Source organism: Pan paniscus, chromosome 9 (assembly GCF_029289425.2).
Source record: "Pan paniscus chromosome 9, NHGRI_mPanPan1-v2.0_pri, whole genome shotgun sequence".
Lineage (NCBI taxonomy): Eukaryota > Metazoa > Chordata > Mammalia > Primates > Hominidae > Pan > Pan paniscus.
The window spans coordinates 11,382,600-11,404,684 of NC_073258.2; the positions used below are offsets into that span (position 1 = coordinate 11,382,600).

The 22,085-nt window shown below is 42.4% G+C and overlaps 1 protein-coding gene across 5 annotated transcripts; it reads right to left on the reverse strand.

Moving 5' to 3' along the window:
- Positions 1–201: 201 nt before the first annotated feature.
- Positions 202–20,913, reverse strand: TMEM9B (TMEM9 domain family member B). 5 transcript variants are annotated; one of them, XM_063608378.1, is made up of 6 exons: positions 20,589–20,699; positions 17,812–17,903; positions 15,050–15,097; positions 11,923–12,031; positions 8,943–9,077; positions 202–1,382 (listed from the first exon to the last, which is right to left on the reverse strand). In XM_063608378.1, the coding sequence occupies exons 1-6, from the start codon at positions 20,679–20,681 to the stop codon at positions 1,227–1,229; spliced, it is 633 nt and encodes a 210-aa protein (XP_063464448.1). In that variant the 5' UTR covers positions 20,682–20,699; the 3' UTR covers positions 202–1,226. The 5 variants fall into 5 exon arrangements, with proteins under 5 accessions (XP_063464448.1, XP_063464447.1, XP_008969648.1 ...); XM_063608377.1 differs by having other exon boundaries at positions 19,926–20,644; XM_008971400.3 differs by lacking the exon at positions 15,050–15,097 and having other exon boundaries at positions 20,589–20,913.
- Positions 20,914–22,085: the final 1,172 nt, after the last annotated feature.

Consider the following 22,085-nt stretch of genomic DNA (forward strand, 5'->3'; position numbering starts at 1 on the left):
AGTATACTTTTCAGAGATCCACCCCCAAATTCATATATTCTGTCTATACATGCAAACACATAATTTACACCAATATTTTACGGTTACATTGGTATAAAACAGTAGTCTCAGAACAGGGTACAAAATGTCTTTATATCTTCAATCTCATTATAAAGCAAAAGAGGGAGGAGGAAAAAACTAGGAGACATAGATACACTGATGGCTGTTTCAAAAATTATTTTTATTGTTACATTCCAAAGAGGACATAGGAAGAAAAAAGCCAGTTATCCAATAATGGTTAGACCTTTCAGAAGAGGCACCCACAACCCCAGCCCTAGTTCAAAGCTGCACACATTGGAGCCCAAACAGCTGCCTCTCAACACGACCGGAAATGCTGACAAATGTGTATATATTATCAATCCAGGGAGGCTTGGGTTTAAAATAAGATTTCTTTATTGCAAGTGTCCAAGTCCTTAGGATTTGTCCTTAAAGGTACCAGAAGATGAGTAAGACCACACACACCAAGACTATGTTTAGTCTTTAGAGTAAACTAGCAAATGGCCAGTTTGTTCTAGGATGCATTGCATCAGACATCACAGTACATGAAGAAAATCTGCTTTTTGTGAAAAGCCACCAGGCATTTTAGATCCCGTTTACCATGAAGTGCAGGCACAGCAGATACCCAGATAATACAGTCAGTGCAAAAGTCAAATGAGTAAGTCAGCTCTTTGATGAGGCTGGCTACACTGCAAAATATAAATGAAACTCGAAAATAGAAGGTGAGGTCTATTTACAAAAGTTTGTTTAGTAAAGTGACTTGAAAAAAGTTGTGAACCACTTCCCAGGCATCCCTCCCCTCTCCCACCAAAACAAACAAACAAAAACAACAACAACAAAAACCCTGAAAATTATCTTGAAAATCAAGTTAAAACTATGTGGTGAAAAAGAGAGTGCTTGTTCCAGGTAAAGGACTTCAAGATAATTTACAGGCAGATTTATTTTTATTAGTAAAAGTCACATATAGGAAAAGACTTATTGGCTGACTTTGAGCTGTGTGCTTTTAAAAATGTCTCTATTATTACGTTAACAAGAAAAAAAAATCAAGCAAGTTTTTGCTTCCAGTTTTGAATCTTCCAGCAACAGTTGGTGAAATCAACAAGGTATTAAAATGAAACCCAGCAAAACCCAGTCAATTCTTTCCAGTTGTCTGCCTGTTTCTTTCTAGTTACCTTGAATTCAATTCCCAATTAGCTGAGGACAACATGCCGGTCAAAGACAGACTTTCGCTGCTCTTGGACTTGAAGCTTCCAGCGCTGCTGGGCATATTCTACCTTGTTCAGCACGTTGGCTCGACTGCGGGAGCGGGCTAGCACATCGTGTGCATTTGCAAAAGGCTGGTGATCCTAAAAGTCCAGGAATGGAGAACATCAGAGATGGCACAGTCAGTGTAAAACATAGACACAAAACAGTGACCAGCCCGCCACAGAAATAGGGGTAGGTGGACTTTTCAAACAACAGAGCATCTATTTAGCTAAGCACTCCTAAGCGCTCAACTACCAGATAGAGTATGAACTCAAGTACAGACCTAGGTGGTTCAAGAAACATAAGCGATGACGGAGTATTTGTGAAACGTTCCCATGGATTGCCATTTCCAAAGATATTTCCCTTAAAGAAGTGGAGACCAAGCAAAAAACAGTGGTCATTTGTGTTAAAGAGAAGCCTTCCTTAACTGATAGGGAAAAGAAAATCTATTTTCATGTTAACATCTCTCCATGTTATAGATACGGAAAGTAGGGTCTTTCCTTGCTTTATTCGATACTATAAAGCTAATCTGTGACAGAGGAAAGATCTGTCTTTTAATTTCCTGTCTCCATTAGAATTGTTTTCTTGCCAGCTTGGGGCCACATCACTCTGGGAGGGTGAGCGACAGAGTCTTATCTTGGGTTGTTTTTAATCTCTCCCTGTACCCTCAACACACACACTAAATGGACTAGCTTCCAAAAGCTTCCTCATTTCCTCACTTCCCCAATGTGTAATGAAAAGAGACACAGCTCAAGTGCTACAATCACCCTATTCAACAAAGATTGAATCTTCCATTGGTAAGCACCCAGTGGCTTCCATGTAAGTTGCTGCCTTGGGAAAGAGGCTATTGAAGGGTTGCCCAGGTATCTCTATAGAAAACCAACCTAACCTGGTCAAAGTAAACGAGTACAACTGGATGTTTGTAGTCATTACACAGGAAACCACCATGCTAATCTATCTATGAATGAGATATAAACACAGCTGTCTAAATGACAAAAAGCATTCAATAGTAATTTATTGCTTTTGTTTGCCTTTTCCTTGATCTCTTTTTCTTGAACCCCGTGTTAGCAAAGCTTCTCAATGTTCCAACAGAAGATCCAAGTCACAAGTTGTACGTCTTATACTAAACTTTGCCTCTAGGAGAGAAACAACATTATTTTGCTGTGCATGTTTGAAAAAGCTCTATTATATATCCAGGGCAGGAGTCAGCATGTATATGGAAAGCTATATACATAACCACATAACTATATATACAACTATAATTATAGGAATTAGAACACCTGGTCTTGTTTTTATAGCAAGGCATTTATACAATGTCTACATTTGAAAGATATCAAAGAGTTTTTATAAAGAATCTTTCCTCCTCTTCTTTGTCAAAATTCCTTCAACTTTTCACTTTATTTAGGTAATGGCTTGTACAAATCCTAAAACTCAAGTTATTTAAAAAGTGGATTTTTTTTTTTAAAAGAGATGGGGTCTCACTATATTGCCCAGACTGGCCATGAACTTAATTTTTTTTTTTTTTTTTTGAAATAGGTTCTACCCATGTTGCCCAGGCTGGAAGGCAGTGGCTATTCACAGGTGTGATCACAGCTCACTGCAGCCTTGAACTCCTGGCCTCAAGTGATCCTCCTGCCTCAGCCTCCCAAGTAGCTGGGACCTATAGCCTATTTTTAAACTTTTAACCTTACAAATGAAAATAATAAAGGCAATTTCATGAGGCTTAAAATGTTTTTAAAAATGTAAGAAAAAAGCTAAAAAAGAAAAAAAAAAAGGAGGCAGGCTAAAGTTATAGAATTGCTTGATTTTCCATTATGGAAATAAATTGACCCAAGGTCATTTAACAAATTAGCATAAAGACTAAAACTTAGCCTGCCTAACCCTGACTTGGTGTTATATTGTCTCAAAACAGATTTTGGTCAGGTAGATTAAAATGACACTATAAGAATATGGTGCTTCAGTGAATTTGTGTATAAAATATCATCCCCTGAGTCAAGGACCAGAGGAGGAAAATATTATCACCATTGGTTTGTTTTCACATAAGCAATACTGGGAAGAAGGATGTACCTGATCAGCAGAGGACCTCTCAGTCGCCTAGTGCTGTTGTCTATTCTTCAAGGTAGGGGAGAAAAATCTTCCTAAGGAACAAGTTCAAAAGACTAAACAAACCAGCTAATCCTTTGGGTCTGCTCTCTATCCATCAGAATGAGATTGAACTAGCTGCTCATGGTCACAGATGCTGGGGGAATGCAAATAGAGATTTACCCTTTTTATGTTTGTTCTTTTCACACCTGGTAAAATTACAATACAAAACATGTTTTACTGTAATGCTTTGGTAATAACGATGATGTGTCATGGATATATGATATAGTAAATATTGTGACTACTTGCAGTGAGCTTAACTATTTGTACTCACTTTTATTTGCTTTAAAATGCTCTACGCTGAACAAAAACAGAAAAAATGAAAACTGATAATTCAACAAAAACATTTTTAAAGTATATAAATAGCGCAGAACTCACATCTTGGATAAGCAACAGTTTTAAAAATTAAAATTCACTTATTTTTGTAGAGTTGTTACCATAAATTCACAGCTCTGGTCAGAAAACCTCTCTGCCTAGAATCAGTTTAAAAGACATCCAAGAGTCAGCCAGGCCTCACAGAGACAGTGTTCTCAAATAGTCAATACACAAGCAGAATCAATCACTGGTGGACAAAACAATTACTGAGCATGTGATCCCACCAATTAAATGCCTGCCCTACATGTTTTCATCTCTACATCCATTTCTCTTATGTTTTGTGTTATTATATTGTCTATTTCTGAAATCAGGAACAGATATTTAACGCTGTAAAGGAAGGATGTCGTTTAAGACTTTCAACGTCTATGCCTATAGATGCACGAGCCATTCCAGGGTAAAAGGACTTTTGACTGGTTGGCAAGGGCTCACTCTGGGTTTGGCTTTTGAATTGAACCTTAAAACTATTCTGAATTTTACCCATTTTAAGGAACATAGTCCAATATAATAATCCATGAGAAAAAGTAATTTCTAAAAAAATAATTATATATAATAATGAAAGAATGGAAAATTCAGCTGGGTGCGGTGGCTCACGCCTGTAATCCCAGCACTTTGGGAGGCCCAGGCAGGGGGATCACGAGGTCAGGAGATTGAGACCATCCTGGCTAACACAGTGAAACCCCGTCTCTACTAAAAAAAAAAAAAAATACGTGTATAAGAATGCTTGTGATTTTTGTACATTGATTTTGTATCCTGAGACTTTGCTGAAGTTGCTTATCAGCTTAAGGAGATTTTGGGCTGAGACAATGGGGTTTTCTAGATATACAATCATGTCGTCTGCAAACAGGGACAATTTGACTTCCTCTTTTCCTAATTGAATACCCTTTATTTCCTTCTCCTGCCTGATTGCCCTGGCCAGAACTTTCAACACTATGTTGAATAGGAGTGGTGAGAGAGGGCATCCCTGTCTTGTGCCCGTTTTCAAAGGGAATGCTTCCAGTTTTTGCCCATTCAGTATGATATTGGCTGTGGGTTTGTCATAGATAGCTCTTATTATTTTGAAATACGTCCCATCAATACCTAATTTATTGAGAGTTTTTAGCATGAAGGGTTATTGAATTTTGTCAAAGGCTTTTTCTGCATCTATTGAGATAATCATGTGGTTTTTGTCTTTGGCTCTGTTTATATGCTGGATTACATTTATTGATTTGCGTATATTGAACAAGCCTTGCATCCCAGGGATGAAGCCCACTTGATCATGGTGGATAAGCTTTTTGATGTGCTGCTGGATTCGGTTTGCCAGTATTTTATTGAGGATTTTTGCATCAATGTTCATCAAGGATATTGGTCTAAAATTCTCTTTTTTGGTTGTGTCTCTGCCCGGCTTTGGTATCAGAATGATGCTGGCCTCATAAAATGAGTTAGGGAGGATTCCCTCTTTTTCTATTGATTGGAATAGTTTCAGAAGGAATGGTACCAGTTCCTCCTTGTACCTCTGGTAGAATTCGGCTGTGAATCCATCTGGTCCTGGACTCTTTTTGGTTGGTAAACTATTGATTATTGCCACAATTTCAGCTCCTGTTATTGGTCTATTCAGAGATTCAACTTCTTCCTGGTTTAGTCTTGGGAGAGTGTATGTGTCGAGGAATGTATCCATTTCTTCTAGATTTTCTAGTTTATTTGCGTAGAGGTGTTTGTAGTATTCTCTGATGGTAGTTTGTATTTCTGTGGGAGAGCCAAATCATGACTGAACTCCCATTCACAATTGCTTCAAAGAGAATAAAATACCTAGGAATCCAACTTACAAGGGATGTGAAGGACCTCTTCAAGGAGAACTACAAACCACTGCTCAAGGAAATAAAAGAGGATACAAACAAATGGAAGAACATTCCATGCTCATGGGTAGGAAGAATCAATATTGTGAAAATGGCCATACTGCCCAAGGTAATTTACAGATTCAATGCCATCCCCATCAAGCTACCAATGACTTTCTTCACAGAATTGGAAAAAACTACTTTAAAGTTCATATGGAACCAAAAAAGAGCCCACATCGCCAAGGCAATCCTAAGCCAAAAGAACAAAGCTGGAGGCATCACACTACCTGACTTCAAACTATACTACAAGGCTACAGTAACCAAAACAGCATGGTACTGGTACCAAAACAGAGATATAGATCAATGGAACAGAACAGAGCCCTCAGAAATAACGCCGCATACCTACAACTATCTGATCTTTGACAAACCTGAGAAAAACAAGCAATGGGGAAAGGATTCCCTATTTAATAAATGGTGCTGGGAAAACTGGCTAGCCATATGTAGAAAGCTGAAACTGGATCCCTTCCTTACACCTTATACAAAAATCAATTCAAGATGGATTAAAGATTTAAACGTTAGACCTAAAACCATAAAAACCCTAGAAGAAAACCTAGGCAATACCATTCAGGACATAGGCATGGGCAAGGACTTCATGTCCAAAACACCAAAAGCAATGGCAACAAAAGACAAAATTGACAAATGGGATCTAATTAAACTAAAGAGCTTCTGCACAGCAAAAGAAACTACCATCAGAGTGAACAGGCAACCTACAAAATGGGAGAAAATTTTCACACCCTACTCATCTGACAAAGGGCTAATATCCAGAATCTACAATGAACTCAAACAAATTTACAAGAAAAAAACAAACAACCCCATCAAAAAGTGGGCGAAGGACATGAACAGACACTTCTCAAAAGAAGACATTTATGCAGCCAAAAAACACATGAAAAAATGCTTATCATCACTGGCCATCAGAGAAATGCAAATCAAAACCACAATGAGATACCATCTCACACCAGTTAGAATGGCAATCATTAAAAAGTCAGGAAACAACAGGTGCTGGAGAGGATGTGGAGAAATAGGAACACTTTTACACTGTTGGTGGGACTGTCAACTAGTTCAACCATTGTGGAAGTCAGTGTGGCGATTCCTCAGGGATCTAGAACTAGAAATACCATTTGACCCAGCCATCCCATTACTGGGTATATACCCAAATGACTATAAATCATGCTGCTATAAAGACACATGCACACGTATGTTTACTGCGGCATTATTCACAATAGCAAAGACTTGGAACCAACCCAAATGTCCAACAATGATAGACTGGATTAAGAAAATGTGGCACAAATACACCATGGAATACTATGCAGCCATAAAAAATGATGAGTTCATGTCCTTTGTAGGGACATGGATGAAATTGGAAATCATCATTCTCAGTAAAATATCGCAAGAACAAAAAACCAAACACTGCATATTCTCACTCATAGGAGGGAATTGAACAATGAGATCACATGGACACAGGAAGGGGAATATCACACTCTGGGGACTGTGGTGGGGTGGGGGGAGGGGGGAGGGATAACATTGGGAGATATACCTAATGCTAGATGACGAGTTAGTGGGTGCAGCGCACCAGCATGGCACATGTATACATATGTAACTAACCTGCACAATGTGCATATGTACCCTAAAACTTAAAGTATAATTAAAAATATATATATATATGAAAAATTAGCCGGGCGCGATGGCGGGCGCCTGTAGTTCCAGCTACTTGGGAGGCTGAGGCAGGAGAATGGCGTGAACCCAGGAGGCGGAGCTTGCAGTGAGCTGAGATCGCACCACTGCAGTCCAGCCGGGGCGAAAGAGCGAGACTGCGTCTCAAAAAAAAAAAAAAAAAAAAAAAGGAAAATTCAGAAACAATTTCATACAGGATAAAGATGAAACAAAAATATCCAGCCAGGCGCAGCGGCTCACACCTGTAATCCCAGCACTTTGGGAGGCCGAGGCGGGCTGATCACTTGAGGTCAGGAGTTCAAGAGCAGCCTGGCCAAAATGGTGAAACTCCGTCTCTACTAAAAATACAAAAAAATTAGCCGGGCGTGGTGGCAGATGCCTGTAGAACCAGCTACTTGGGAGGCTGAGGCAGGAGAATCGCTTGAACTTGGGAGGCTGAGGTTGTAGTGAGCCAAAGTCACGCCACTGCACTCCAGCATGGGCGACAGAGTGAGACTCCGTCTCAAAAAACAAAAACAAAAAAAAATTCTCTAAGCTACACTGAAAAACAGGTTTATGGACTAAGTCAATTTCTGGACATTTTTGAATAAACGAATATTAAAACAAAAAGGAGACCATGAAGCAATTTATACAGATTATGCCAACTATATATATATATATATATATATATACACACACACACATGCTATATATATATATAAACATATATAATGTACACACACACGTGTGTGTGTGTGTGATTTAAAGACAGGAAGAGAATCTGGAGTGATGGTAGTCATGGTTTTATTTTTCTCTAAAGATCTCAGATTTTTTTTTTTCTTTTTTTTTTAAACAGGCTTCTTGCTGTGTTGCTTAGGCTGGAGTCCTATGGTGTGATCACAGTTCTGCAGCCTCAAACTCCTGGGGTCAAGTGACACTCCTGTCTCAGCCTCCTGAATAGTTGGGACCACAGGCATGCACCACCACACCCGGCTAATGCTTTTATTTTTTGTAGAGACAGGGTCTCACCATGTTGCCCAGGGTGGTCTTGAACTCCTGGGCTCAAGTGATCCTCCCACCTTGGCCTCCCAAAGTGCTGGGATTACAGGTGTATGCCCCCACACCTGGCCCACAGATTTTTTTTTTAAGCAGTAGAAAAAAAGGAAATATAAAACATCAGCAGGTTATCAAGTTGTACTTCATTAAGAAAATAACATCATGATCTTCACACTTCCCTTGATGAAAACCTCTCTGCCTTCTAAAATATTTGGTGATATTGACAGAGAAGGTGTTTCAGGCAGGAGAGCTTGGAGAGAAAACCATCTCTGATACTTTTCTCAATGTAAACAGGGAATGGCAATAAAATTGTGCCTTTGGTACTGAAAGCAAGGCCCTGTATAGCATGCTCACCAAAGATCGTCGTTTAAATCACCACATTTATGGCTTCATCAAGCAATTTCTTCATAAAGAGGTATATACTGAAATCAGAGCTGTTTTTAGCTTCTCTAGTTGAGGATCTGCTTCAGCATGTGAACATCTATATATGACTATTTTTCACTTGCACTTCACATCAAATGATGACAGGGACTGGCCATGAGCAGCTAGGGCAGGCTGGGAACTTACCCCAATATCATCATCACTCTGTATCAACTGTGCGTGTCCAAAGAGGCGCCTCTTCAGTATGGGCTCAACCAGAGTAAGATATACCATGTACAGAAGTAGAAGGCCCAAAATGGAGAGATAAATTATAATGGTAACCTAAAGGAAATTGAAAATTAAGTTACATCTTTGTTCAAGCCCATAAATCAGAACTTTGTATGATAATAGTAAAACTGACTGACATATCTGCTAAGCCTATAGGATTTCTATACAAACCAGATAGCAATATAAGAAATAAACTCAACTCTTCACCAAAGTATTATTTAAGAAAAAAGAGGAAAGATCTTTGGGATCTTTTTGCAAGTCTTCAAGACTCCAACTTCACCTACTGCTAATCACCTGTCACCACCACTGCTAGCACAGCAGTTTGTTTCTTTTCCCAGCTGAACATAATGTCCTAAATTCAGCTACTCTTTAGCTCAGTTTAGATATACAAAAGTATTTTCTAGGCCGGTGATTTTTTCTTGTGACCTTAATTCATGTACTGAGAAAAAGTACAGTGTGACACACCCACTAGAAGGACTACAATAAAATAAATAGACAATACCAAGTATTAGCAAGGATATGGAGAAACAGCCCTCATAGGCTGTGGTGGGAATGTAAAATGGTACAACCACTTTGGGAAACAATCTGGCAGTCTCTTAAAAAGTTAAACATAATTTTACCATTCTAAGGAATTAACCCAAGAGAATCGAAAACATATATATCCATACAAAGACATATGTGCAGATATTCACAACAGTATTATTCATAATAGTAAAAACCCAGACATAATCCAAACGTCCATCAACTGATAAATGCATATTCATATAGTGAAATACTATTCAGCAATAAAAAGAAATGAAGTACTGATACATGCTACAACTTGCATAAACATCGAAAACATTGTGCTAAATGAAAGAAGCCAGTCACAGAAGACTATATATTATATGATTCCATATACATGAAGTGTCCATGTATGCAGAGACAGAAAGTAGACTAGTAACGGAGTGGGGCTGGAAATGGGAATTAACTGTAAATGGGCATGAGGGATCTTTTTGGGGTAGTGGGAATGTTCTGAAACTGGATTTTATTTTTTTTTTTTTGAGACAGAGTCTCACTGGAGTGCAGTGGCATGATCTCAGCTCACTGCAACCTCTGCCTCCAGGATCAAGTGATTCTCATGCCGTAGCCTCCCAAGTAGCTGGGACTACAGGTGCGTGCCACCACACCTGGCTAATTTTTATATTTTTAGTAGAGATGGGGTTTCACCACGTTGGACAGGCTGGTCTCGAACTCCTGACCTCAAGTGATCCACCCGCCTCGGCCTTCCAAAGTGCTGGGATTATAGATGTAAGCCACCATGCCTGGCCTGAAACTGGATTTTAAAATGTTTTAAATCTACTAAAATTTATAGAATTGTATACTTATAGTGAGTGACTTTTAGGGTACATAAGTTGTATATTTTTTACAAATCTGTTAAATAATAGTACAGTGAGGATTTATCTAAAGTTCAGCACCCTGCTCGAGCAAGAGCTCTTCCACAGGGTCAATCACAGCAGAAATCTTTGTGACTATTATAACTAACCACCCCACATTCCCCACAGGGCCTTTTGGGGGGAAAGGAATGGGAAGTGCCATGTAAAAAAAATTTAGGCCAGGCGCGGTGGCTCACACCTGCAATCCCAGCACTTTGGGAGGCCAAGATGGGTGGACCACGAGGTCAGGAGTTCGAGACCAGCCTGACCAACATGGTGAAATCCTGTCTCTACTAAAAATACAAAAATTAGCTGGGCATGGTGGTGCACGCCTGTAATCCCAGCTACTCAGGAGGCTGAGGCAGGAGAATCGCTTGGACCCAGGAGGCGGAGGTTGCAGTGAGCCAAGATTACACCACTGCACTCCAGCCTGGGCAACAGAGCAAGACTCCATCTCAAAAAAAAAAAAAAAAAAATGGGAAGAAAAACCATTAGCCACTATAATAAACTAACTGAACTCATTAGAAATACAAATGGTGATGAGAGTGATCTACATCCCATTTACTACAGCAATAGTCCACAACCTTTTTGGCACCAGGGACGGGACCAGTTTCATGGAAGACAATTTTTTCATGGACCAGGGGTGGTAGGGGATGGTTTGGGTATGATTCTAGCACATTACATTTATTGTGCACTTTATTATTATATTATAATATATAATGAAATACTTATACAGTTCACCATAACATAGAATCAGTGGGAGCCCTGAGCTTGTTTTCCTGCAACTAGACGGACCCATATGGGGGTGATGGGAGTCAGTGACAGATCATCAGGCATTAGATTCTCATTCTCATAAGGAGCATGCAGCCTAGATCCCTCACATGTGCAGTCCACAACAGAGTTCATGCTCCTATGAGAATCTAATGCTGCTGCTCATCTGACAGGAGGTGGAGCTCAGGTGGTAATGCGAATGATGGGGAGCAGCTGTAAATAAGATGAAGCTTTGCTCACTTGCCCACTGCTCACCTCCTGCTGAGTGGCCCAGTTCCTAACAGACCACAGACTGGGCTGTGGCCTGGGGGTTGGGGACCACTGTCCTACAGGAAGTGAAGAGGGGAAATCTTAAAATCCAGAAGTAATAGTTCTAGAATAATTACTATATATTTAATTTTTTCAAAGGGCTGGAAAGGCAAGGAGAGGAGGGCTTATAAATGCTGCTCTCTCAGCCTCTGGCACACATGGCCTACACAGAAGCTGGGATATCTTTCTGGAATATGCTAATTACACATAGGGCATTTTTGTGCCATTTCACATATCTATCTAACATACCCTAACTAATCCACAAACCATCTCAGGCAGGCAGAACAGGCCCATTATTGCTTTTGGGGTAGGGGTCCAAATTTTTCTGTCTTGTCTAGAAACCATCCAGAAGCAGAAAAGAGGTAGATAGACAGACAGACAGGTAGATAGAGGGATATATATTTTACCTTGATTGTGACAGAGCTTCTTTCTTCATATTTGCATTCACAGCGTAGACAGTATGCTTCTACATCAGGCCCCCGCACAGGCATGGGCTCCACAACATGAAGGCAATCACTGAAAAAACAAAAATAAAATGCTGCTTAAGCCCAGCTAGCTCTTCTGCTTGCTCTGACCAAAAGTTTCCTGAAATCTAGAATAATCACTAAACTTACCCAATGAAAGAGCATAAAAAACAAATAATCAATAAGATAAAGTAAAATAATTTCTGCTGTCAATATTAGCATTTTGGAAAGTTTTAACCATTTAAGAAGCCACAAAGACACACATATAGTAGTGTCTATTTTCAAAGCTGCTACTGTTAACAGTTACAAAAATGCACCCAAAAAATGCCAAATGGGATGAAAAACTACTTAACAAATCCAGTCACCTTTAGACTTGTTCAGTTACTAAGGAAAACTACTTAAAATGGTTTAAAGTGATATGGGACACTGTTCAAATATAAGATTATCTCTTTTGTGAATTAACATCATTCTTTTTTGTTGTTGTTTTTTAAGAGACAAGGTCTTGCTCTGTCACATGGGCTGTAGTGGAGTGGTGCCATCATAGCTCACTGCAGCCTCAGACTCCTGGGCTCAAGTGATCCTCCTGCCTCAACCTCCAGAGCAGCTATGATTACAGGCGCCTGCCACCATGCCTGGCTAATTTTTAGATTTGTTGTAGAGATCAGGTCTTGGTTTGTTGACCTAACTTGTCTTGAATACCTGGCCTCAAGTGATCCTCCTATCTTGGCCTCCTAAAGTGCCGGGATTACAGGTGTGAGCCACCGTGCCCAGCCAACATCATTCTTAACTGCCAGTGTGGTGTATGAATGACTAACCATGTTTAACAGCCTGGTAAATTCTGAAACTCTGAAAATTGAACCCTCAAAGCCACACACAGGAAGAAACAATCACTTTTCTTAATGAGCAAATCTGAAAAAGCAAGGAGAAACAGAATAACAAAAATATTTTAAAACAAAAACTGGTTATTCCAAAGAACTAAATAAAAACTAACAAAGGGATGAGTGTTTTTGTTGAATGTTACTTATTTCCCCGACCCCATTTTCAAGGCTAATTATTTATGGTTTGTGTAAACACAGTGCTATCAGATTTTTCCTAGAAATCTGTCAATTCTAAGCAATAACTAAATTATTATTCTCCTCAACTACTAAGAGTCTATGGCTCTGATCACCTTCAGCAAAATTAGGGAAAGCTTTCCTGTCCTCCTGCCAGCTGTTGGACAATTTTCTTTCCTTTTGGCATCTCTTCGTTAGGCATTCCTGGCTGCCTCAAGCACTCTACTACACCATCCTATCTTATCTTACCCATTCTCTTGGGGACACCCAATACTCTACAGAGTGATTCCTTCTCTTTCCCTACCAAAATGTACTTTTTGGAAGCAAAGTTACAGCTTGGTGGGAGGAATAAGTTCTAGTGTTCTATATCACTGTAGGATGACTATAGTCAACAATAATATATATTATAGTTTCAAATAGCTAGAAGGAGGATGTTGAATATTTTCAACACAAAGAAATGATAAATGTCTGAGATGCTAAATATTCTGATCAAATCACTATATCTTATATGAATTGAAACATCACTATGTATCCCATAAATATGTACAGTTATTGTGTCAATTAAAAATTAATTTCAGCCAGGTGCAGTGGCTCATGCCTGTAATCCCAGCACTTTGGGAGGCCGAGGCGGGAAGATCACCTGAGGTTGGGAGTTCGAGACCAGCCTGACCAACATGGAGAAACCCCGTCTCTACTAAAAATACAAAAAAATTAGCCAGGCATGGTGGTGCATGCCTGTAATCCCAGCTACTCAGGAGGCTGAGACTTGAGAATCACTTGAACCTGGGAGGTGGAGGTTACGGTCAGCCAAGATCGTGCCATTGCACTCCAGCCTGGGTAATGACAGCGAAACTCCGTCTCAATTAAAAAAAAAAAAAAAAAAAAAAAGCCGGGTGTGGTGGCTCACACCTGTAATCTCAGCACTTTGGGAAGCCGAGGCGGTTGGATCATGAGGTCAGGAGTTCAAGACCTGCCTGACCAACAGGGTGAAACCCCATTTCTACTAAAAATACAAAAAATTAGCTGGGCATGGTGGCACATGCCTGTAATCCCAGCTACTCAGGAGGCTGAGGCAGGAGAATCGCTTGAACCTGGGAGGCAGAGGTTGTAGTGAGCTGAGATTGCGCCATTGCACTCAGCATGGGCGACAGAGTGAGACTCTGTCTCAAAAAAAAAAAAAAGTTAATTTCTAGAAATTCATATTTTCATGTTCTGTTCCCTCTAAACTGTGGCATTAGAAAAAATAACCAAAACGGTATATGATAGAAGTTGTTAGGTTATTCTTTTTTTTTTTTTGAGACAGAGTTTCACTCTTGTTGCCCAGGCTGGAGTGCAATGGTGTGATCTTCCTCAACGCAACCTCTTCCTCCAGGGTTCAAGTGATTCTCCTGCCTCAGCCTCCCTAGTAGCTGGGATTACAGGCATGCGCTACCATGCCCGACTAATTTTGTATTTTTAGTAGAGATGGGGTTTTTCCATGTTGGTCAGGCTGGTCCCAAACTCCCAACTTCAGGTGATGTGCCTGCCTCGCCCTCCCAAAGTGCTGGCATTACAGGCATGAGTCACCGCACCTGGCCCAGTTTATTCTTAACAGGTAATTTAATTTTAACAAAGGTAGTAATGAAAAATTAAATTTCCACTGATGGTATTTCAAATACGGGTAAGGCCCCACAACTCTCACCATAAAAGTGTGTGATATCTGTTCCAAATATACAGAAGACCAGGCATGTACCCAACTGGATGCAGGCACAAAATGGGCAGAGGGAACTATATCCCATAACAGGTGTTACCTATCTGAGGATCAGAGAGCTCATCTAGCCTCAGGCTTAGAGAAGGTCACAGAGTAAAATCGTATTTGAAAAAGGATCAGGCCACGCATGGTGGCTTATCCCTATAATCCCAGAGTTTTAGGAGGCCAAGATGTGAGGATCACTTGAAGCCAACTTGAGACCAGCCTGGGCAACATAGTGAGACCCAGTGTCGAAAAAATAAAAATTAGCCAGGTTGATGGTACATACCTGTAGTCCCAGCTACACAGGAGGCTGAGGCTGGAGGACCACTGGAGCCTAGGAGATCAAGGCTGCAATGAGCTATGATCGTGCCACTGCACTCTAGCAATAAAAAAAACAGAAAGGACCAGAATCCAGGACTCCTGCTTCCTACGTCAGTTCTTTACCTCTGAACCCCGGGAAAATGAAACTGATCTATTTAGTTTCCTACTTCAGCTTCAGAAGCCTTGGCAACAATACCTAAGAATGACTTGGGAATTTTAAGTGCTAAGTAAGTATTGAGTATTTCTTTTGAAGGATATATTTTAATAACAAAAAGATACTGAATGCTGTGCAAAAGTTGTGCCCAGCTGGAGAGAAAGCAGGAAGGTTGATTTTGGCTGACCAGTCATTACAAACAGAGCTAGACCTAGTCAGAGGTTAACCACTTAAGGAACTAGGCAACACCTCCCCCTAGTGCCAAAAGGAACACATCATTAGCTTTAAATCACCCCAAACACAAACTAGAGCACTCCAACTACTCTTAAGTTTTAAGTCAGCCAGCATAAGTCAATGAAGACTTAAAGATAAAAACTGGACAAAATGAAAGGCCTAGAAAACAAAAGGTAAAACTATATCTAGGCCCTCACAGATACTGGAGGCCTCGTAAAGCCATAATCCTGGTGAATCATAACTTGCCTGCCCTTGTAAAGTCAGTTAAAAATTTTCAGTGCCAGCTGGGAACTTATCCCTAGAAAAATGCTAAGCTGCAGAAAAGAAACAAGGGAGAGTGGGAGAGAGGGAAGAAAAACCCCAAGCAAGCCTTATACTCAACTGTTTATTTTCTTTGTTTCTTTGTTTTTTTTTTTTTTTTTTAAACAGAGTCATGCTCTGTCACCCAGGTTAGAGGGCAGTGGCACAATCTCAGCTCACTGCAACCTCTACCTCTGCGGCTCAAGCGATTCTCTACCTTAGCCTTCCGAGTAGCTGGAATTACAGGCGTGTGCCACCATGCCCAGCTAATTTTTATATTTTTAGTAGAGTCGGGGTTTCACCATGTTGGCCAGGCTGTTCTTGAACTCCTGGCCTCAAGTGACCCACCTGCCTTGGCCTCCCAAAGTGCTGGGATTACAGGCGTGAGCCACCATGTCCTGCCTCAACTGTTTTCAAAGCTATTTTTACTAATAACCAGGGATTAATGACATATGGTCCTGAGTCTGAAATAACGAAAAGTTAGTGAAAAGATTAGTGCTAACCACTTGAATAGTGAGTTCATTTGCTACTCAAAAGACAGGCATTGCATTTCATTACTGATAACAGAATAAACTGTAAGCACTGAATAAATTTGGAAAATTTATAGAAGTAACATAAAGATTTATTTGAACTTTTTTTTTTTCTTTTTGAGCTGGGGTCTTGCTCTGTCGCCCAGGCTGGAGTGCAGTGGCGCGATCTCGGCTCACTGCAAGCTCCGCCTCCCGGGTTCAAGCGATTCTCCTGCCTCGGCCTCCCGAGTGGCTGGGATTACAGGCACCCGCCACCAAGCCCGGCTAATTTTTTTTGTATTTTTAGTAGAGACAGGGTTTCACTCTGTTGGCCAGGCTGGTCTCGAACTCCTGACCTCAGGTGATCCGCCTGCCTCGGCCTCCCAGAGTGCTGGGATTACAGGCGTGAGCCACCGTGCCCAGCCTGAACATTCTTGTATCATATAAAGTAACTTCCTGATATAAAACCTTTAAGAATATGGCCAAATCGCTTGTTTAATATGACACCACTTACAGTGGAACATAGAGGTTCACAAGAAGTTCTCAAGAACACACTTAACAAATATGAGACTGAACCTAAATGCATATCAGGGAAGAACAGACAGTGGCATCAGAGAAACTAAACATACTTGAAGGCTGCCTTTTCTTTTTTAAAGTCAGGTTGGAATACTGTTAACTGAATGAATTTAATCTTGCTTTCTAACTCTTCGATGGCTATTTAGCTATGAAATCAGGTACACGTGAAAGCTCCTACCATTTGGAACTATTTTTCCTAAATTCCTATCCCATCCATCTTCCACCGTGGTTACAAACCATAAAACATCACAATTCTATGGGAAGGAACACATTCATCCTGCTGTAATACAACTGCATCCCAACTGCTTCATGGCACACGTAGAAAAAGCTATTTGTCAGGTCTGCTGGGATAAGCAGAGAAGGCTGCTGGTGGCTAGTCAGTCAGGATCCCCCAGTCATCACAGGCCTGCCTGACTGCCCAAGGACTGAACAGGTCCATATCTTGGCACACCTGTAACTTCTTCATTTACACCAAATGGGAAACTCTGACTACATAGCTCATTTCCACTTCTTCTTGAGCCTTCTGACACTTTTAAACATAGCTTCCCATACTTGGCAATACATCATCAAAACCTACAAGTTGTAAAAATTATAACCCAGATAAACGAGGCTTGCTAACCTTCCACTGAAAAGCAAGAGGGAGAAAGGTCCCTCACCAAAACTTGAGGGAGTACAGGAAGATAGCTATGGGTAGTTTAGGTGCCACAAACCCAGTCATACGCTCCCATGAAACTCTGCCTACATGGGTCTTAGTGTTTTGGCTGTATACCTTTAGGCCTGCAGGCATCATGCATGTAGGGCCTCACTCACTTTTTCAAATGGAAGTAGAATTTCACATTTTTGCTTCAAATGAAATACTTAAAAAGAAAACTGTGCATTTGATGAACATTCTGGGATAACACTGACAACCACAGAAACAAATGTGACAGGTAATTCAGTAATCCAGATACTTACCAATCTTTCTGAGATATGTTCTTATTATAAATATGCCCAGAATTTTCTTTATAGGGAGGGCAGATACATTTACATCTGACATCCTCGAAATTCTGTAACCAAAATGGAAACAGTATAGTGCGTTGACAGTTCATCATCAATATTTTTAAAAACTGTACCATATACATTTTGCCAAGCATCCTCTTTAGAATACCAAGTATTCTAAAATCATTCATTTAAAATTTTAACAGACACAGTTTTTAAAAGCCACAGTCCTTTATGGTAATGCCAATGAATCATTATATATTACATGTAGTTATTTTGAAATAATACCTAATACATGATCTAAGACTTATTAACCATATTTATGGGTCACATGACAATCAAATTATGTTAATGTTATTACCATCTATCTGCCACTAGAAAGACACATAGTAAACAGATAGTTGTGCCTGTAAATAAGAATATTCATTACTAAAGGATGGGAAAGAAACTAAAAATTATTCACAAAAAAGGTCACAATTCTACCTATCATCCTTTCACCCTCTGGTAGAAGGCACTGACATTGATAAAAGGGGTTGGGCCAGAGTCCCGTAGAAGGGATGAAATGTTAGAGGCACCCACCTACAACTAGAAAGGAAGTACACACAGGAAGTAGCCTGACTCTGAGATCAGTTTAGTATACTCTTCCCAGGAAACTTTGCTTCTAATTCCTGGTTGACAGACAGAACAACTACCAACAAAACAAGTTTCAAGAGGTGGAGGAACAGGTGACTAAGTATCTGAATAGAGAAAAGAAGAGATGCTTCCTCAGCAAAGGGGAATCTGTTTGAGAAGGAAGTGGCTTATCATTCCCCAGAGGACCTTGCCCACTCCTCCTATATACAGTGATATGTCTGGCAGAGCTATTGACAATTCACAAACGTATTCAGCAACCACTTAGTGAGCATTTGCTCTGTGTTAGATCTTGTGCTCAATAAGGCGGATTCAGATAAGCATAAGACATGGTTTCTGCCCATAATCAGGACACACCCTAGTAAAGGAGACTGAAAAATAAATACATGATCACAATACATAAAGTTATGAGGCAAGATATGCAGAGGGCGCCAGCAATGTTTTCAAAGTCAGGAGACGTGCTGCTGTCCCTGTTTCTGGTAGGAGGTAGAGATGGTTTCAAAAAGAATCTCTGAATCAAAAACATTTGCCTGCCTGTAACCTTTCCCCACTCCTACATTTAAAGATATTATAAATTAAAGCTCTTATTTTTAAAAACGCAATGTCATTCTGTTTTCCCATCATACTAATGTGAATCCCTTCTGTTCTCCCCCAGTGATGAGCTAGCTCATCAAAGAGGAAGCACAGGTATGCATGGAGCTAGGGCAGGTATGGAGAGCTGGGGCACCAGAGAACAGCATGAGGGAACGAGAACAAGAAATCGAACCAGGGAGGCCACAACCTCACCTCTCTTGCAGTTTGGTTATTCCCTTACCCACTAAATTATCAGGAAGAGAGAAAGCAAGAAAGGCACCAAGGGACTCGTGGAGGGAGTTAGGTGAGAATATGAAGCAGGTGAGAGATGCTCTGTAGGTCCTACTGGGAGGGAAGTAGGCCAGGAGGGGCAAGATCCCACCACAGGAAGGGAAGTGTTCAGGGGTGAGCTGAGCTGAGTCGGCCCTTGACAGGGAAGGCTCTGTCAGATGGGGGCTTCCTATCATTCTGGCTTGGGGCATGCAGGGCCTGTGAGGCTGGCGGAGGGCGCAGGTGGGCTGTCAAGAGCTTAGGGTGGAAAGTTAAAGGCTCTCGGAGGTGAAAAGGTTGTCAAGTGTAAGATGCGTGCAGCCGGGGCTGGGAAGGGAAATGTTAAGGCGGTGGGGGGCTGCTGTCCGGACTGTGGGCACTGTCGGGGCTGGGGACGACCGTGGGGCGCTGACTGCCAGGCTGTCGGGGCTGAGGGCGAGAGTGCCGCCGGGCAGTCGGGAGGGGCGGGGCTGGTGGCGGCGGGGGTCTGCCGGAGCTGTGAGGCCAGGGGTATGGCTGTCAGGAATGGGCCAAGCAGCAGGTTGGCAGACCCAGTTTCCGCAAGGCCGGTGGTAGGGGAGGAGCTTCCGTCAGGAGCGAGGCTGGGCGGGACTCACCTTGGCGGCGTCTGACAGCTGCGCCAGCAGCAGCACGGAAAGCGCCAGGCACGACAGGCTGAGCAAGGAGCCAAGCCGAAGAAGGCCTCCCCACAGGGTCGCCATCGCTGGGGGCCCAGCGGTCCCACAGCCCGGAGCCCCCGCGACCGGCTCCCGGCTCGGGCTCAGGCACAGGCTTGGGACCCGGCTGGGGATCCTCCGCCCGCACTTCCGTCTGGACGCGAAGGCGTCACCGGGCGCGCCGGGTCAGATGCAAAAAGCATCCGCCCCGGAAACGGTTACCAGAGCGAAGGGCCGGGAGGCTGGGCAGTCCTGGTGCCCGCCTTGGCCTAGCCCCGGCCCCGGGACGGAAGGGGGCCTCTGGGGTGGCAGCCTGGGCCCAGTAGAGCTTTGCATCTCTTGGATATCTTTCCCGGGCGCAGAAGCTGCGGGGCTTAGGGAGTCGCCATTGCGCTGGAAAGTCCTCCCGCCCACGGAGACCCCAGCAAACTCCGAGTGTCGCACAGTGGCCTCTGGCGACCCGTGCGGGCCGGAGCCGTTCGCGCGCAGGCAGGGCGGGTGCTGAGCGTGGAAACGGGGCTGGAATTGGCCGAGCCATGCCTTTCCGGGATGCCCACCGCCAGTCAAAGGGTTGGGGGTGGTCTCTGCACCTTAAGTACTAACCTGCCGCCCACGCGCCTCCTGACCACAGCACCCCGTCGGCTTTCTAATTCTGAGCTGCCCTCGTGGGCGTGGCCTCCCTGTGGAGCTCCCCATGTACCTCCCCTTGGTCCAGCCTGCAGCTAGGAAGTGGGTCACAGCAGCGGGGCTGGGCTGGGCCAGGCCAGGCTCCGGGAGATGTGGAATTGGCGAAACAACTGCCCCAGTAGTATCCTCCGCCTAGGACTCCAAGAGTTGGCGAATTGGGGCGCTACGCCCCGGTAAGGCAGTGCCTGTTCAGGGCTGCCGACTGGTCTCCCCAGGGCTGTCATTCTCAGCAAGTACTTTAGGAGTGCCTTAGATCGGCACATTCTCCCATTGAAATATTTTTGTTAGTGGAGACAAGGGAGATAATGGCAAGGACACAGGGATCATCACAGCCCCTAGGGATTTGTTGAATGACCTTGGGCAAATCACTTCCCTTCTCTGGGCCTGTAGTTCTTGGCTGAATATGAGGGAATGGATTTCAAATTATGCTCCATGTAATACCCGTGTTTTTACCTCTAAACAGATTTTTTTGTTTTGTTTTTTGTTTTTTTTGAGACGGAGTCTCGCTCTGTCCCCCGGGCTGGAGTGCAGTGGCGCGATCTCAGCTCACTGCAACCTCTGCCTCCCAGGTTCACGCCATTCTCCTGCCTCAGCCTCCCTAATAGGTGGGACTACAGGCGCCCGCCACCACGCCGCCCGGCTAATTTTTTTTTTTTTTTTTTTTTTTTGTATTTTTAGTACAGACAGGGTCTCACTGTGTTAGCCAGGATGGTCTCGATCTCCTGACCTTGTGATCCGCCCGCCTCGGCCTCCCAAATTGCTGGGATTATAGGCGTGAGCCACCGCGCCCGGCCCCAACAGATTTTTAAAAATCGTCTTTTCCCAATTTGTGGAAATGTTTTAACAGAATGCTCTCAATATTTTTCGCCCATGTGATTCTTAGATTCATGTGAATCTAACACAAGAAGGTATCTGATATTGTTCCCAACAGGAACCAGGGTGGCAGGGCTATATGTCCTCTCACCAGACTGCCCAGTGAAGGTGCTGTCACTTTGATGAATTATCAAGGCTTTGTAGTGGTTGTTCTACTGGACAAAGGACAAACTGGAGACTCCCTGGATCAAATGTGTTGGTGAGGTACTGAATCTGATTGCTAAAAGGTGATTCAGCTGCAAGTTAGGCATCAGTTTAGGGTTTTCTAGGCTTGGCGTCTAAAGGGAGTGCCTGCTGTAGCTGAAACCTCATAGGCCTTCTCTTCCTTCCGAATTGTTTTCAAGGCCTTGGGGGTACAGAGACTTAGAGAAAATACATAGTTGTGCCTCAGACTGATGGGCCTCATATGTTTAATGGAGAAACACCAAGCACACTCAGTCTGGGCAGAATTTTAGAGCTCCATAGTATAACCACTATCTAGCTACATGTGGCAATTGAGCATCTGAAATGTGGCTAGACTGAATTGAAATGTGCTGTATA